The sequence below is a fragment of the Chrysochloris asiatica genome, unplaced genomic scaffold (genome assembly GCF_000296735.1).
Source record: "Chrysochloris asiatica unplaced genomic scaffold, ChrAsi1.0 scaffold00056, whole genome shotgun sequence".
NCBI lineage: Eukaryota > Metazoa > Chordata > Mammalia > Afrosoricida > Chrysochloridae > Chrysochloris > Chrysochloris asiatica.
The window spans coordinates 908,307-923,690 of NW_006408574.1; the positions used below are offsets into that span (position 1 = coordinate 908,307).

The 15,384-nt window shown below is 61.6% G+C and overlaps 3 protein-coding genes across 3 annotated transcripts; all 3 read right to left on the reverse strand.

Annotated features, from left to right (window-relative positions):
* Positions 1–3,016: 3,016 nt before the first annotated feature.
* Positions 3,017–7,027, reverse strand: SLC34A3 (solute carrier family 34 (type II sodium/phosphate contransporter), member 3). Its single transcript, XM_006863782.1, has 11 exons — positions 6,943–7,027; positions 6,575–6,664; positions 6,237–6,365; positions 5,797–5,940; positions 5,607–5,718; positions 5,300–5,495; positions 5,058–5,127; positions 4,609–4,866; positions 4,382–4,498; positions 4,172–4,296; positions 3,017–3,481 (listed from the first exon to the last, which is right to left on the reverse strand). The coding sequence occupies exons 1-11, from the start codon at positions 7,025–7,027 to the stop codon at positions 3,017–3,019; spliced, it is 1,791 nt and encodes a 596-aa protein (XP_006863844.1).
* Positions 7,028–9,340: 2,313 nt separating this feature from the next.
* LOC102821936 lies at positions 9,341–11,247 on the reverse strand. The gene is made up of 6 exons (XM_006863783.1): positions 11,228–11,247; positions 10,928–10,994; positions 10,749–10,821; positions 10,472–10,638; positions 10,007–10,150; positions 9,341–9,865 (listed from the first exon to the last, which is right to left on the reverse strand). The coding sequence occupies exons 1-6, from the start codon at positions 11,245–11,247 to the stop codon at positions 9,341–9,343; spliced, it is 996 nt and encodes a 331-aa protein (XP_006863845.1).
* Positions 11,248–11,887: 640 nt separating this feature from the next.
* LOC102840085 (chromosome unknown open reading frame, human C9orf169) lies at positions 11,888–12,322 on the reverse strand. The gene has a single exon (XM_006863658.1). It carries the CDS (start codon positions 12,320–12,322, stop codon positions 11,888–11,890), a length of 435 nt encoding a protein of 144 aa, XP_006863720.1.
* Positions 12,323–15,384: the final 3,062 nt, after the last annotated feature.

Sequence of the window (15,384 nt, forward strand, 5' to 3'; positions counted from 1 at the left end):
GGAGACGAGAGGGACCTCCCCTGGTGAGCATGGGATCCGTCTCCGGGCTTCGTAGCTCAGCATGCCTGGGCTGAGATGTGCTTTTATTTTCCCCTGATTTATAGCTGGGGAAAAAGAAACCCCTAAAATTATAAAGGAATAGCAGTTAAATTGACATGTGGTTGCACCTTCAATCATTTTTATGAAATACACTTACATTATATGTAAACATTTCAAAGCAAGATCCATGCTTGGTATTGTCCTGGACCGTCTCCCTTGCTGTGGTCAAGGGTGGGGAGAACCAGGGAGGATCTTTGGATTCTAGTTTCCTTGAATTCCTCACCCCCTTGGCCTTCCCTTCCTCATCAAAGTTAGGCAAATCTGCTGTGGTTCCAATGGAAACAGTTCATCTTTGGGTCAAATTAGGCCCCCAGGACCAGAGAGCATCCGCAGCAGTGCTCACCCTGGGTCTATCTGCTGAAGTCCTGGTCTGGGGGTGCATCGTGTCAGTGTGCTGGACAGTCTCTGAAGGAAGGGCCAGAGGTCCAGGAAGGCTGGGCTGGTTTCTGTTCACTATCCAAGCTAGGCCACGTCTCTGTCCCTTGGCGGATGGGGAGGGTCACTCCGGTCCTGGGGTGCTCACCGTGCCTACAACCTCCTTGACTTGGTTGCCAAGTGGCTTCACTGCCTATGTAGTAGGCACGGGACAGGGCTGTCACAAATCCAGAAGGAAGAGTCAGGGGAGAAGTTTCCGGTTTGCTTTGGATGTGTTTAGAGCTCCATTCCTGCCTCTTTTTAAAGATCTGCCCATCTAGCTGCTGCAGATGCGGCTTCTCCCCTACGGGCTGTGAGGGTCGGTCGGCAGGTCACCCTGTTTTGCACTATAGGATTAGCACTGGACAGCTCACTGCAAGATCAGTGGTTCAAACCCACCAGCCGCTCCTCTGAACCCCTATTCAGGATCAGGATCGCTATTAGAACTGACTTGGGGGCATACAACAAGACCGGCTATAGCAGCGGGTCCAGCACTCTCTGGGCACTAGGTGCCCTCTCTCACACTGCCCTGCCTGGTGGAGACTGTGGCTTCAGCTGGTGCAGATGGCCATGGGTCCCAGTCTGGAGATGAGAGGGTAGACCCTGGGCTGGGTAGTGTTGGTGGCAGTCTGGCTTCAGTTCAGGGGCAGGCCGGGCAAGAGGTGCCCTGGATCAGTGTCTTATCCAATGGTGCCAGCCAGCCCCTCCCACTGTGCTCCCAGCTGTCGGCAGCAAGTCCTCAAGGACGCTCCGTTTACCAGTGGCCATGGTCCCAGCGGGAGGGTGTGTTACCTCCAGCCTCAAAAGACCCAGTGGTCAGTCTTTGTGGGTGGCCTCATCTGCCCCGGAAGGAGGGGTGTGTGGGGCGCTTCACCCTCTGCTCTCTCACAAGGGCCTCACTGCCTCTCCTGCCGCCTCTCCGTCCCCAGGGCACTGGCCAGGCCTGGCCTCTCCCTAGGGGAACAGCAGACGGACACTACCAGGCTGGTGGGCGGGGTCTAAACTAGGGTGCAGAGCTGTGGGGTGAGGGGTGGGCCTTGGTTCTTGCTGAAGCCCACTGATGAGGGCCCAATGGTGCCAGAGCTGCATCCCCACCCCCTCCCCTGGCTCTGGCAGGGACTATCCAGAGACTGGGGGAACCTAAGGGGTCCAAGGCGGAGTGAAAGGACAGGATTTTGGTAAGAAATGACCCTGGTTTCCTTGACCAGTTTTCCCCAGCCCCCAGGGGTTGATCTGGGCTCCCAGGAGGGATGGGTCTTCGGCGAGTAGCCATGGATGGGCGAAGCTTAGCCTACTGCCCCGCATTCTAGAAAGGTGTCAGCAGATGGGCCCCCAAGAATGGTCAGTCTGTCGTGCACACGCCCCAGCTAAAAGAATGGGTTCTGGGGGGGGCGGTGGGCATGATTCACAGAATTCCTTCCTTGGGTAGGCCTAGGAGTCAGGCTGGGGCGTGGGCAGCTCTGGGCAGGAGGCTGTGGGTGGCCACTTCTCCCCTGGTGTTTGCTTACCCAGCTCTGAGGACCAGTCTTCCTGCGGAAACATGACCCTGAAGAGTGGGACGCCGGTCTGTACGGAGTTCCTGGGCCTCCCCCCTCCTAGCAGCCCCACCTGCTGTGCGGGCATGTTCTGGGCAGGTGCACACTCAGGTGCAAGGTCTCAGAAGGTACTGTGGACTTGGAGCGGGGGTTTGCACTACCGCAGGCTCAGGGAATGAGGTCTCTAGGTGCATCGGCCCCACCCGCAAGACTGGCTTCCGGTAGGTATCGGGAGCTGAGCCGCGTGGCGCCCCCTCGTGGATCAGGTCGGCACAATCGGGATGTGCCTGGGAAACCCCAGCCCAGGGGCCTCCCACCTTCGGCAGCCCCCACAGCCTGGGATAGATTCCTGGAGTCCCGCCCTGAAGAAGAGTCCTAAAGAGAGAGAGAGAACCAAACTGGAGGGGGGTCCCTGGGGGACAAACCATCCTTACAACTCCTAAGGCTCAGACCACGACCGCCTGCAAGCCGACTACCACAAGTGGATGTGGGTGGGCAAAAGCAGGGAGGGCCGGATGAGCGGCCCAGCTTTCTCTAGCGCACCTCTTCTGCACCCTTCCGGGAGGGACTCTGGTCCACCCGCAGTCTCCACCCTCCAGACTGGCCATTACTCTATGTTCTCTGTCCCCAGTGGCCATGGAGGGAAACACAGTTACAAGCAGGGGCTCGGGAGGTCACTTCTGTCCCCACACGCCCCGGAACCGCCTAGTTCCCACGCCGGCATCCTGTCATTCCCCAAGGGTCTGCAAGGGGGCAGCACTGATGCCCTCAATTTCCAACCCTCCAGGAAGCCAGCCCAAAGCATCCTCCCCAGGCAGCTCTTGTTTCAGGGTGGGTAAAGACCACCGAAGCTGGACGCAGTTTCCTTTATTTTCAAAGCAGGGGGAGCAGATGACGAAGCACTCCGAGGCTCTGCGGACCCCCGGGGTACTGGGCAGTGGGACTGGAGGGTTGTTGTGGTCTGTCTCTCACAGAGGCTGGGAGGCCAGAATCTCTGGGTTCTCATAGCAGTAAGTCTCCTTGTCGCTAGCTGGAGGGGTACTGCAGGTCTTGCAGGGGCAGCAGCGGCTGAACAGGTGGTCCCAGGGCTCCAGGGAGCGTAACCAGCGTGGGAGCCAGGCCCACGATCGCAGGCAGGGGGGCAGCCAGGCTGGCCGGCGCCGCTGTAAGACATTAACTAGGACCACCACGAGCAGCAGCCCCACTAGGGGCCCCCCTACCGCAGCCAGCACGGTGGTACCCGCCAGGGAGAGGCCAAAGGCGGCCAGGGGCAACAGTAGGAAGCTGAGCAACAGGTAAGCAATGGCCACCCAGCGGTAGCGGGCAGTCACGTCCCCGAAGTGCTTGGCCAATGGGATGGGCAGCCTCAGAACGGGTACCACATACCACAGCAGAATGCCGATCACATTGAAGAAGAAGTGGATAAGGGCCACCTGGCAGGAGGGACAAGTGCAGAACCAAGTGAGGCAAGGTGCCCCCAGAAACAGGGACCCCAACTCTGAAGCTTGTTGCAGGTCTGACTCAGTGGCTGAATAGAGATCTGCTGAATAGAGATCTGAATAGAGATCGAGGGGACTTCAGGTGACCTTGCACACTCTGGGGGAAGGCCAGGGTGCAGATGGCACCCCAATGGGATAGTTCTCTCACTGCCCTCATGCACTTCCCTGTGGTGGGTCCAACCCTCTCCTAGGTGGACTGGGCATTGCCTTCTCCTTCCCTTCTGTTGGGAGGAGGGTATGTGTGGAGAGAGCACAGAGCCCTTGGACTCCAAGACCCAGAGACGGGCAGAGGCCTGGGTTGGCGTTGGGGGTGGGGGTGGGTAGGCTTGTCTTTTCTCATGGGCATTGGACGACTGGTCAGCCTCTCTCGAGGCGAACCTGTCTGGGCACTCAGGCAGAGGGTACGAGAGGGAGGCTGGAGCCAGCGTCCAAGGAGGTGGGACTGTCGGTCTGAGTGGCAGCCAGGGGTGAGGGTCTGGAAGAGTGTGGCCAAGGCCAGCCAGGGGCCCTAAAGCAGACCACTCACCTCCTGTCCACAGGGCTGGACAAGAAGGAACTGGCTCTGAGGACAAACCCCAGTGCTGACAGGGCATCGAGGGGACTTCAGGTGACCATGGGCTGTACCTGGAGAGCACTGAGCAGCATGTCCGAGGGGCTGGCCAGGGCAGCCAGCAGAGCCGTGGTGGTGGTCCCAACATTGGAACCCAGGAAGAGCGGGTAGGCTCGCTCCATGCTGATCACCCCGACCCCTGGGGGAGCTGGGAGTCACCACAGGACCTGGCCGTGTCCCCCATGCCCATGCCCTGCTGTGCCCTCAATTGTCCCCACACTCACCCATCAGAGGCACAATGGCAGCTGTGAACACGCTGCTGCTCTGGGCCACGAAAGTCAGGCCAGCGGCCACCAGGATGGCCAGGTAGCCACTTAGCCAGCCAAACGGGAAGGGGAAGTCTGTTGGGGAGACCCTGGTTACACCAGACTACCAGGCTCCGCAGGCTCTCCACACGGTTCCTCCCCCCACCCCCCGGCCACCCGAGGCCTGCCTGCCTGCCTGCCCGCACCAGCGTTGATGATGGTCTTCACAACCTGGGCGATGCGGCCACGTAGCACCGAGTTCAGCAGCTTCACGATGAGGACGAGGCAGGCGCAGAGCACCAGCAGGGAGGCGGCCAGTAGGATGAAGCCCACGGCCAGGTCACTGAGCGTCGTGCCCACAAACAGGTGGTGGCCTGGCAAGGCAGGGCAGGGGGTGGTCAGCGGGGCCCCATGCCCAGTTTCAGACAGGGCACAAGGGCAGGACGGGGGGCTCACAGGGCAGCCTGTCCTCGAGGACCGTGCCATTACTCAGGGGACAGTCGGCCGTGTCGCAGGTGGTGCTGTTTTGAATCTGAGGAGGGAGGACTAGGTCAGGTGAGCAGGCAGGAGACCAAGGGGTCAGAGCAGGTGGGAGTCAGGGGTCCCATCAGGGTTTGGGGTCGCAGACACCTCACCGTCTGTGTCTTGGTGCCACACCACTGCTTAATGAGGCTTCTGGTGGTGGCATTACCCGAGGCACTGCCCCCGATTAAGTCAGTGTCCAGCTGAAGGCAGAAGAGTGGAACTGTGTCCTGGCTGCCCTCAGGGTCCAGCCTAGCGCACCTCTACCTAGCCCTGCCCTCTCCGCCCACCTCCGCTGTCCCCTCCACCCCAGGCAGGACCCAGATCTCCTTCTTCTCCTCTCTTCCCCTCCAGCATGGGATGCAGTACCCTCACCTGAATGATGAGGTGTGTGAATGGCTTTGTTAGCACCTTGAGGATGTCCGGTGTGTGAGCCCCTGGCTCCGGGCTGGCGGCACTTAGGGCCAGGGCACTGAGTCGTTCTAGCACTGCCCCCACACTCTCCAAGGGCAGCAGGATCAACACCGTGAGCCAGTTGAAGATGCTGTGCACAGCCGAGCCGCCAAAAGCCCTGCAGGTGGTGCACAGCTGAGGCCCTGGGCAGGAGCCCCAGCCCACCCTTTCTGGCCTACGTGTCCCGCCCCAGCCCTACCCCAGGTCACCCTCCTGGCCCGCTGCTCACCTGCGGAACTCATCCCTGTCTCCAGACTGTGCCATCGAGACCAAGGTGCTGGTGATGGACGTGCCCACGTTGACACCCATGATGATAGGCACCGACATCTGAACGGTCAGCACTGCGGGGGGTACCACGTCAGCCCTGCCCACCTGCCTGCCCACCAGCCCTGTGCCCTTTCTGGAACTGAGACACTCACGATTGGAGGCCACCATGCTGACCACAATGGAGGAGGAGGTGCTAGAACTCTGCACCAAGACTGTGACCAGCACACCAATGACCAGGCCAGCCACAGGGTTGGCCAGTACCACGTTGTCCTTGAAGATGTCTCCAGCGACTTTGCCTGTACCCGGGAGAGAGCAGCGTTAAAGCTGCAGAGGGCTGGCCTTGCTCCCCACACCCTGTTTCTCTGTGTCCCCCTCACCCCTCACCGTACTGCGGCTCCACTGCCCAGCACCTCCTAACTGCTCTGTGCCCCCTCGCTGCCCTGCCCTCGCCCTGCTGCCCTGTGCCCCATTGTCCTGACCTCTCTCTGCTGGTCCTGGCCCCCCCCCCAACCAACTGCACTGCCCTCCCCTACTACCTGTCCCACTCTCCTGGACCTGCTCCCTCCCCTGCTGACCCTGACCAGTCACTCACTGCCCAGCAGCTGGAAGGCAGAGCTGAGGATGTCCAGGGAGCAGATGAAGAGGTAGAGGTTGCCCAGGAGGCCACAGGCCTTGAGGAAGCCAATGACCACCCGCCGCACCCTGCGGGCCACGCTGAGCTCTAACGGCACAAGGCGGGCACAGCTGTCCTCAGCCAGACCCCTCCTCCTCTGTCCCCCAGGGAATGGACACCATCCCACTTCCCTGTCCCAGGAGGACCAGCCCTGAGGGGTCCCAGTCTGGACCACTTGTCCCCCACAAGTCCCTGCTCCATATTCAGACCCATAGGTGGTCACTGCCCGTCCACCGCCCCAACGCCTCCAGATGTACCTTTCCAGGACTGGCTGGTATCCTTAAGCTGAGGGAGGGCCCAGGGGTCTGTGCCTCCATCCTCCAAGGTCAGGCCAGAGCCAGTGGCCCCTGCAGGGACCCGAGTCAAGTAGGGCCAGGGGCCTAGCTGTTTCCAGGACCCCAGGGTAGGGGCAGAGGGCAGCAGGGCAGAGCAGGGATTGAGCCTGCAAGGGCTTGGGGTGAGGCCAGAGCAGAAGGGAGACAGATCCTCCAATGTGTCAGGCCCTGACCGGAGCTGTTAGGAGCCCACGTGGGTTCTCGGGATGGCAGAGTCCTGTCCCCTCCTGGTCTGGGGCATGCCATTGGGATGGGGGTAGGGGCAGGCTGGGTGCTGTGGCCCCTGGTACCTGCATTCTTCAGACTCTGGTCTACCAGGTCCACCGTGTCCACAGAGGGGTAGGGGGCCTGGCTGCCAGTGAGGGGACTCGACATGGATTTCAGGCAGAGGCAGACCCAGGCCCAATCCCAGATCTGTGGGGGAAGGGGCTGTCAGGGTCCTCCTCTCCCTACCCCCCTCCCCTGACCAAACAGATCCTCCCACCCCCTTGGTGACCCCCTTTTCACCACCCACAGAGGGCTGGCCACAATGACCTCAGGCTGCTGTCAGGCGAGCCCCGTCCAGTTTGGGGGACAGAGTCGAAGGGACCCTGGCTCCCCACTCCCTTGTTGGTCCTGGCTGAGAGAAAGCCCGGCACTGATTGAGGCCACAGAGTGCCGGCCGGAAGTGTCTGGGCCCGAGCTGGGGAACCCAGGGACCTTTCCTATCACAAGTGGCATCGAGATAGTAAGCAGATGGTCCTGGATTAGACTTTGGCATTTGATAACAAGTGGTGACGTTTTTGCTAGATAAGGGCCCCACCTCCAGGAATGGGACAGGGACAAGTGGATCGGGTTCCCCCCATGCACCCTAGGACTCCTCTCCGGAAACCTCTGCCCCTGACCCACTGACTCTGGTCCCAGGGGACCCTCCCTCCTAGCTGCCTCCATGTCTGTCTGTCTTGCCCTTGGTTCCTAGAGGCTCAAGATAGCCTCAGCCTTGGCCTGGAGGTCACCCCCGCCCTACTCCTAGTGTTCCTGATCTGAGGAGCGAGCGCCTACCTGTGTAGGTGGTGAGGGCCACCTGTGGAGATTCAGGAGCGGCTGCAGGTCAAAGATTCGCTGGGTGAACACACACATGACTTGCTGTGTGCTGAGCCCCATTAATGTTTACCCAGGAGCTGGGGCCCCCAGGGGATCGTGTGGGATTACCCAATACACGCAGGGTAAGCACAGACTCATTTGTGCTTACTTGCTAATCTGTAGCAAACACTTTCACACATTCCCACCACATCAAAGATTCCGCTTCTAGGTCTGGCTGGTCGCTGTCTCTCCCAGCCCCACAGAACCTTCCGACAGAATCAAAGCCTCCTTTCACATTGACAACCCCAGCCAGAGGTAGAGGACCAGTCAGCAAGGAAAGGAAGCATGGTTGGACTGTACTTACTTATCTGTACTGCATAGTCAACAGGTGTGGTGAGACACATGGAAAATTGTCCACTCAGGTCAGCAGGAAAGCACAAATCAGCCCATGATTCCCTTGCTGACTGGGTATTCTACCCTTGCCAAGACCCAGCCTGGCCCGGCCTTCACAGCTTCTAGGAGTAGCTCATCCCCCACTCCCCCCGCCCCAAGTGGGCACAAAGCCAGGAGAGGAATATTGTAGGGCTGGGCAGCAGCCCTTGGAACCTGGACATCCACGTGCCGGCCCTGGACAGTCCTGTGTGGCCCAATCAGATACTCCCTAACACCCAGCTAAAGGTGTGTGGCTGATGGTACCCAAGGCAGGGTGCTTCAGTGTGGCTGGAGCCCTCAGCAAGCTAGCCTTTGGTGTGGTGAACCCCAGTGGTCCCTCTGTGCCGACCCATTGGACACTATAGGCTTCATCTCCAGCCCCAGCCCACTGCCCGCCCATCTGCACCAGGAAACACTCAGTCCGCCCTGACTTTTCAGGGGATCCCTCCCCGACAGGCCTGGTCTTCCTAAAGGGCCCACTCTCCCAGCACCGCCCCCACCCCATGCCTGGGGGACTTTGCCCCAGGAAAGAGACGGCTTCTGTGTGTCTGCTCAGCAAATTTCCTCACCCTCCCTGTCCTGCCACCCACTGCCCAGGGCAGGCCCAAGTGCCCCCCAGGGGCTCCTAAATGGCAGCTTCCGGGTCGGGGTACAATGTCTAGGGCTGGGGCTAGAGGCTGGTAGGCCGGTGTTGGGGGTGGTAGCTGGGAAGAAAACCTTGTTTGGAGCTTGGAATCAGCCCAGCCAATATGTGCAGTTTCCAAGGGGTACCGACTTTCTCTGAGCCTCACACTGGCCTGTCACCTCCGGTAACTACAAACTTGGCCCTGCCACCACCACCCCCTCCCCTGAACACACGAATGCTCAGTGGGATTCAGTGCACGTTGTTGTTGTTGAGTGGATAATGGCACTTCATGGGGTGGAGGAGATGCCCCCCCATGGTGTTCTCCCTCCAGAGAGGAGGCCTTTTAGGAGCTGTCTTCCAGTGGCCGCACCCCCTGCTTGAGCGGCGTCAGCAGTTCAGGTTCTGGGAATCCTGGTCAGCTCATTGTACTGTGACCATGGTCCAGGAGTCTCCATGGCAAGGTGGCTCCACGCTGGGCCCCATCGGGTTGGGCCTGAGTCCAAATCCTGGACCACAGACGTCCGTCCTGAGGTTGTAACTGTTTCCTGGTGGGTGGGAACATCAGGAGCTCAGACCTCGGGGCTGCCCGGGATGTCCCAGCAGCAGAAGCAGCAGTGTCTGGGCCGTGGGAAGCGGGGCTGGGGGCCCAAGCTGGGGCAGAGGCTGGCTGGCTGCTGCGTGATGATGGTGGTGCCACCTTTGAGGGACCCAGGAGGCCGGGGTTCCCGCTCAGCCTTGACAGCCAGGAAGGTGGCCAGGTCAAGGTCCAGCATGGCCACCCCCCCACGTGGCGTGGGTGTGCTCTGACGGCACTGAGGGCAAGCAATCCAGCGTTGCTCATGGGCCGGGGCGTCTAGCCGCCGCACACAAGCCTGGCAGAAGGTGTGACCGCAGTAGAGGCGGCGGGGCAGGTGCCCGGCCAGGTCGTAAGCTGAGTAACAGATGATACAGTCAGTCCTCTGGGTCCCAGTGAAGGCAGCCTCCTCCTCCGGGTCCCGAGGGGTCTCAGGCTGCTGCATCCTGGGGCGGTCTGTCTGTGTAGATAAGGCCCACTCACCAACCTGGACCCACCAAGCTGCCCGTTGTGACCAGATCTGGGGGAAGCACAGGAAGCCAGTGGAATGATCGGCTGCCAAGGTTCCTGAGGTGCTGGCCAAGTCATGTCCAGTTGTCTGCCCCTTCTGCACCCCCACCCCTTACCATCCCATCCTGCCTGAGCCCCAGGGCTCTCTTACCTGCTCCCTACTGCTGGGCTGTATCTGGCCAGAGGGCAGCTGGTACGGGTGGAAGGGAGTACCCAGGGCACACTGCGGCTCCCTCCCTTGAGCTCGCATTACTGGCCTGACTGCGGATGAGTCGGCAAGGAGGCAGGTGGCGGGCTGCGGGCGGTCAGTCGTGGGTTCCCCTTTCAGTCACAAAGCTCTGCAACTGGATCCCCCAGCACCTTGCTCTTCCTGGAGATGAGGCACCTGCACCTGCCCCCTCCATGCCCAGACCCTGGCTCTGCTGGCCCCCTCCCCTGTCTTTGATTAGTCCCTGGGCCTCTCTGCTGAGACTGTAAACACCTCTCTCTGTGTTACTAATGCACGTACCCAGAAAGCTTTTCCAACTTGGTCTGGTGTCACCTCCTCCAGAAAGCCCGCCCTGTGGGCCCGTTCCTTCCCCATTGGTCTTAGCATGAGCGGTTTCTCATCTCAGACCTGCAGCAGTCTGGTACGGCCCCCAGGAGGCGCACGGGCACCGCCTGTCAAAATCCCAAAGGCTCCAACAGGCCACTCTTCCGCGCAGCCGCTGTCCTGGCAGGCTGAACCCAGGCCCCTCCCCTCGGGCTGTTCCACCCCTCGGGCCTGCTGGGTGGTTGCGTGTGCTGGAAGGGATCAGGGCGAGTGCCTCAGAGACCCTCACAGTGGGACTGGGTCTGAGTAGGCCCTCAGGATCCCTACCCACCCCCTTGGCCATCCACACGCCTGGACCAACCGGTTGGGCAGGTTTCTGTGACTGGGAGAAGCCCAGACAGGTAGGGGCCCACTGACAGCTGAGTTGTGGGGTCCTGCAGGCAGGGACAGGTATCTAAGGGACAGGATCCACCAGGCAGGGACAAGGCGCTTGGCCTTGCTATGTGGAGTCAGACCCATGACCCACGATGGATGACGCACTTGTCCCACACCCGAGACCTCTATGTGCTGTGCGCCCGCATCCCTGTGATGGGCGAGCCACTGGGTGCTGAAGGAGGGTCGGCATGTGGACCTGTTTGTCCTGCAGGGCCAGCTCAGTTTGCCTCCATGACCTGGCCTTGCCCGGAAATGCCACGGCTGCCTCAGTGCTGGCCGCTCACATATCCCTCACACAGGCACCCCCAGGCTTCAGGGCTGGGAAGCCAGCCGGCCGGACCTCTCCTGACCCTGCTCTGCCATCCTTCCAGTCAGCAACTACCACCACCAGTAGGTAGTTCAGACCTCAGGAATATGGACGGCATGGCCACCTCACGGTGGAGGTTCAGGAATTAGATGGTTTGTGGGAAACCTGAAAAGCATCCTGACTGAGGCTGGGAGGTGATTCATGGTGGGCCGGGCTGGGTCCTGGCCACCTAGGCCCTCCTATGTTCTGATTCCCCGAAACCTGTCACCCCCCAGCCCCCCAGTTCTTTGCAGGACAGGAGTTTGTCATGTGACCAGCCCCAGCCTCAGCTCTGCTAGAGCCCCCACCACCCCACCACTCCCTGCTTTGCCTCTGGGTAGACCTGAGACCCACACTGAGGCCAGATTGTCTCTGTCACGAGGGAGGGAGCCACCACCCTGTCCCGGAATGTCCCGGAAGTTCTGTGTATATGTGTGTGTGCTGGGGGTGGAGTGGGGGTGGGCTATGTTGTCCTCCAGCCCAGGGTCCGCACACAGAGGGGCAGCAGGAGAAAGGAGCAGAATCTTGGGGACCAAGCACACCGCACTTTATTGTGTGGACCCCGGCTGGAAGAAGCTGCTCAAAGAGTATCCTTGAGCCCAGGGCTTCGTTGGAAGGGCCCAAGCTATCTGGTGGCTACAGATGTCTGTTCCGCATGTCCGGGCCGAGCCTAAGCAGAGGTGTGGTTGTGCCCCGTGGGGCCCGGGGGTCCACGCCAACTAGGAGATGACGCAGCAGCAACTGTGGCAGCGGCAGAACCGGGGGCAGTGACAGCAGGAACAGCAGGGAAGACAGCAGCAGTGGTGAGCAATGTCGTCTCCACGCCCGATGGGCGGTAGGCCGGCATAGGTCAGTCCTGCTGGGCGCTGGACGCTGCCGTAGGGGTTGTTGGGATGCGGCCATGTCTCCTGACCCTGGACGGGGGTGGCCCCCTTGGCGCCCTTGGCCCCCTTGGCATCTGGGACCTCAGTGGGCTGCAGGAGGTGGGTGGGTTCCGGTGCACAGGGTCCCATAGGCAGAGGCTGTGATGAGGGGGACGAGGAGGATGAGGCGGGAACTGCCTCCAGCTGCTTCACCAAGTCAGGCCGCAGGTGAGCTCGGGGGATGCTGATGTGGGCATAGGGGTTCTTGACGACCATCTCTTGTGGGTCCATGGCACGACCTGGCAGGTGGCTGACTGATCACAGCAGCTGGATGGACACGAGAGAAAGAGACTCAATGGAGGAAGAAGGGAGCCCAGAGCCTGCAGCCCAAGAAAGCACCCCAGGGCCACCTTCACCCTGAGCCTCATGAGACCTACAGTGTGTATGTGTACAGGGTGGGCTGTGTCTCCAGCTGCCCCCCCCATCAGGTGTTCTTCTCCCTTACCTGGATGGTTGCTCTGATAGCGCTGAAAATGGGGTGTGAAGGCGGGAGATGCAGCTATTGGTCCGATGGGGGAGCGGGTGGCTGTCTCTGGGCACCTTCTGCGCAGGGACACCCCGCTATTAAGTACCCACCTGAAGTGGCGGCTGCAGCAGCTGTCTGTCCCCTCTGGGCTCCAGGTCCCAGTACTTGTGGGCTGAGCACAGCAAGTTGTCTTTTCCCTCCCAGGGAGGGGCAGGGCCACGGGGCGGGGCTCCAAGTGAGTTCCTGAGCTCTCCTAGTCTTTAGGTGGGCGGTGGCCACTCTTGGGCTCTGAGGGGCTCTACCAGCCCAGGTGACTCAGGTACCATGCATCCCGGGCATGCCCTGGGCTTGAGCCACCCTCAGCTCTCCAGGAAGGAGTGGGGAGGGAGCCAGAGGTCACGGCCCCAGTGGGAGTGGGGCCATGGCGGGAGCTTCAGAACCCAGATCCTAGGGCACCAGGTGAAGAGCGGGGCTCCCAGTACACTCACATCCCTCAGGGATCCGCGGCGTTCACCTAAGTGATCAGCTGCAGGCTGTCGACCAACATGATGTCAGTGGGGGCGCTGTGTTTTCAGTGACAATGAACATTTGATTTTCACATCTTTGCAGAGAGAACTTTGGTTACAAGTGGCCATTGGGCTTCCTACATGTGCGACATTTCTAGTCCATTTCAGCAATTGCACCTTTTTCTCGGGGGCAGGAGCACACGCCCCCCCAGGAGAATCCCCTTCCATAGCGCTCTCTTCTCTCCCATCTCATCCTTGTCATTCCCACCAAGGGTCGCAGTGGGGGGACGGGATGAGCTTCCCCTGACCCTGCGCTCCCCCAGGAGGGGCGGGGTCAGGTCAGACATAGTCTGGGAGGTCTAGGTGGGGCCGGTCAGACCGGTCAGGGCACCAGATGACGGGGGAAATAGCTGGAGGCCGAAGGCGTGAGACATCGGAAGCGGAGGTGGACGACGGAGGTCTACAGCGCAGGCGCCTTAAACCCCGCCCACCCCTCCTCCACCCACAAGTCAAAACCGAACACATGCGCAAAACATGCTTGGGAGGGGGCGTGCGTCGGAAGCTCTATTCCCCAGAATCCTCCGCGTTAGAGTCTCCCGAAAGACCTGGATCAGGGTCTATTGGCCTCGGACGACCCCGTATTTGTCATAGACAGCCTTAGAACCAAGAGGGTCGAAGAACCTCGAACCAGGGGGCGGGTTTCTGTGAAAGGGGTGGGGCCTACGCCGGGGCGGGGGGCGGGGGTGCTGGGCTCTCCTCCAGTGCGCGCCCACGCGGTCCGCGAGTCTCTGGGTCTGTGAGCAGAGCCGCAGCGGGAGTGTGTTCCCAGCCCTCCCCTGGCCTGGCCGCCTCAGGTGCGCCACCATCTGGTCAGAGCTCCAATTAGGCTCTCGCGGCCCCTCCCGCCGCGCACCTCTCACAACTGCTGGTGCTGAATGGAGATAGCCAGAGGTCGTCACTCCGAGCAGCAAAGCCAGGCTTGGGGGCCCAGGGATGGGCCTCCATTGTGTTTTGTGCCCGTGGGCTCCCTCAGCCACCTTCCCTATGCCAGGGGAAGTCTGACCTGGGGCTGTGGCCAGAAAGGGGTCGGGACTGCCCAGGGTCGGGTACCAGCCACATATGTGCAGCATGCCACATAGCGGCCCTGGCAGGGCAGGCGTGGCCTTCTGGGGCCCCCTAGCCTGGAATTACCAGCATGTCCTTGGACCCCCCTCCTCAACTGAGGGCTCCCCACAGAGACCATGCTAAGGGGCGGGCTGCCTGGTCTGACAGGTAGAAAGGAATGGGCCTCTACCGGGTTAGGTCACACCAACCCACAGCTGGGACATGAGGGCACGTGCTGGCCAGGTGGGGTGCCAGGAGGGGCCACCCCACCCTGGGGAGGCACGTGCCCTTCCGGTGCCTAGCCACCTGCTCTACCACCTGGCACTTGTCCAGTCATCTGCCTGACCTTCCGCCCACCCCGTCCATCTAGGTGCCCTCACGTCTACTGCCTTTCTCCTCGGCCCTCTCCCTGTTCATCCTTTCAGCAGATCGCCACCCCCCGCCCCCACTACCGCTTTGAGTCTGCAAGCTGGATTTCTGGATGGTTTCAGTGGGGGGCTAGCAGAAAGAAAAGAGGACACCGACTGTGAGTGAAGGTGGGAGGCAAGGCAGAGAAAGGTCGTCCATACATAGCGGCGACCCTTGGGACGGGTCCTGGGGGCCCAGCTTTCCTGGGACCCACTTCCTCTCCAGCATTGTGAGGTCTCAGGGAGAAAAACAGAGCTTCCTCTCCAGAATTGGGGTAGGGGTGACCAGCCCCCAGGTCAACCAAGCACGGACAAGGGAGAGGGCAGGGCAGGGGTCTCTCCAGGAGCTGGCGTCAGGCCCCGGCCGACCGAGGGGCGGCCAAGAGGCTAGCTCCGCCCCGCGGACCCTGCGCGGGTTCCCAGACGGGTGGTGGCGCTGCGGGCGCGGGCGGGCGCCGCGCGCACTGCGGTCCCTGCGCCTCCGCCGCAGAGCGCGCCACGCTCCGCACGCACCTGCCGCACCACCGCCACCGCCGCCACCGCCGCCACCGCCGCCACCGCCGCCACCGCCGCCACCGCCGCCGCACGGGCCCGAGCGCAGCCCAGTCCAGTCCAGTGCCCCTGAATCCCGGCCACCCTCCCGTCCGCCGAGGTCGCCGCAGGCCCGCTGGTACCGCCCGAGCCGCTGCCGAGGCGTGGGGGCCGCATCTAGGCCTGCCTTTCAGACAACCTCTGTAGCGGCGACGGCGACGGCGCGCGGCCTCGGACGCCAGGCTGGGGCAGGTGAGCGCGGGGTGGGGCGGGGCGGCC

What these genes read in the sequence shown, in the direction of transcription:
- SLC34A3 (XM_006863782.1), bottom strand. Translation starts at nt 7,027, where the DNA reads ATGTCGAGTCCCCTCACTGGCAGCCAGGCCCCCTACCCCTCTGTGGAC. An exon ending in GACAGGGATGAGTTCCGCAG is followed by an intron (nt 5,496 to 5,606) that starts GTGAGCAGCGGG and finishes CACCACCTGCAG; the next exon opens with GGCTTTTGGCGGCTCGGCTG. An exon ending in TGCCATTGTGCCTCTGATGG is followed by an intron (nt 4,297 to 4,381) that starts GTGAGTGTGGGG and finishes CAGCTCCCCCAG; the next exon opens with GGGTCGGGGTGATCAGCATG.
- LOC102821936 (XM_006863783.1), bottom strand. Translation starts at nt 11,247, where the DNA reads ATGCCGTCCATATTCCTGAG. An exon ending in AGGTCTCGGGTGTGGGACAA is followed by an intron (nt 10,822 to 10,927) that starts GTGCGTCATCCA and finishes CCCTGCCTGCAG; the next exon opens with GACCCCACAACTCAGCTGTC. An exon ending in CACAGAAACCTGCCCAACCG is followed by an intron (nt 10,639 to 10,748) that starts GTTGGTCCAGGC and finishes GATCCCTTCCAG; the next exon opens with CACACGCAACCACCCAGCAG.
- LOC102840085 (XM_006863658.1), bottom strand. Translation starts at nt 12,322, where the DNA reads ATGGACCCACAAGAGATGGTCGTCAAGAACCCCTATGCCCACATCAGC.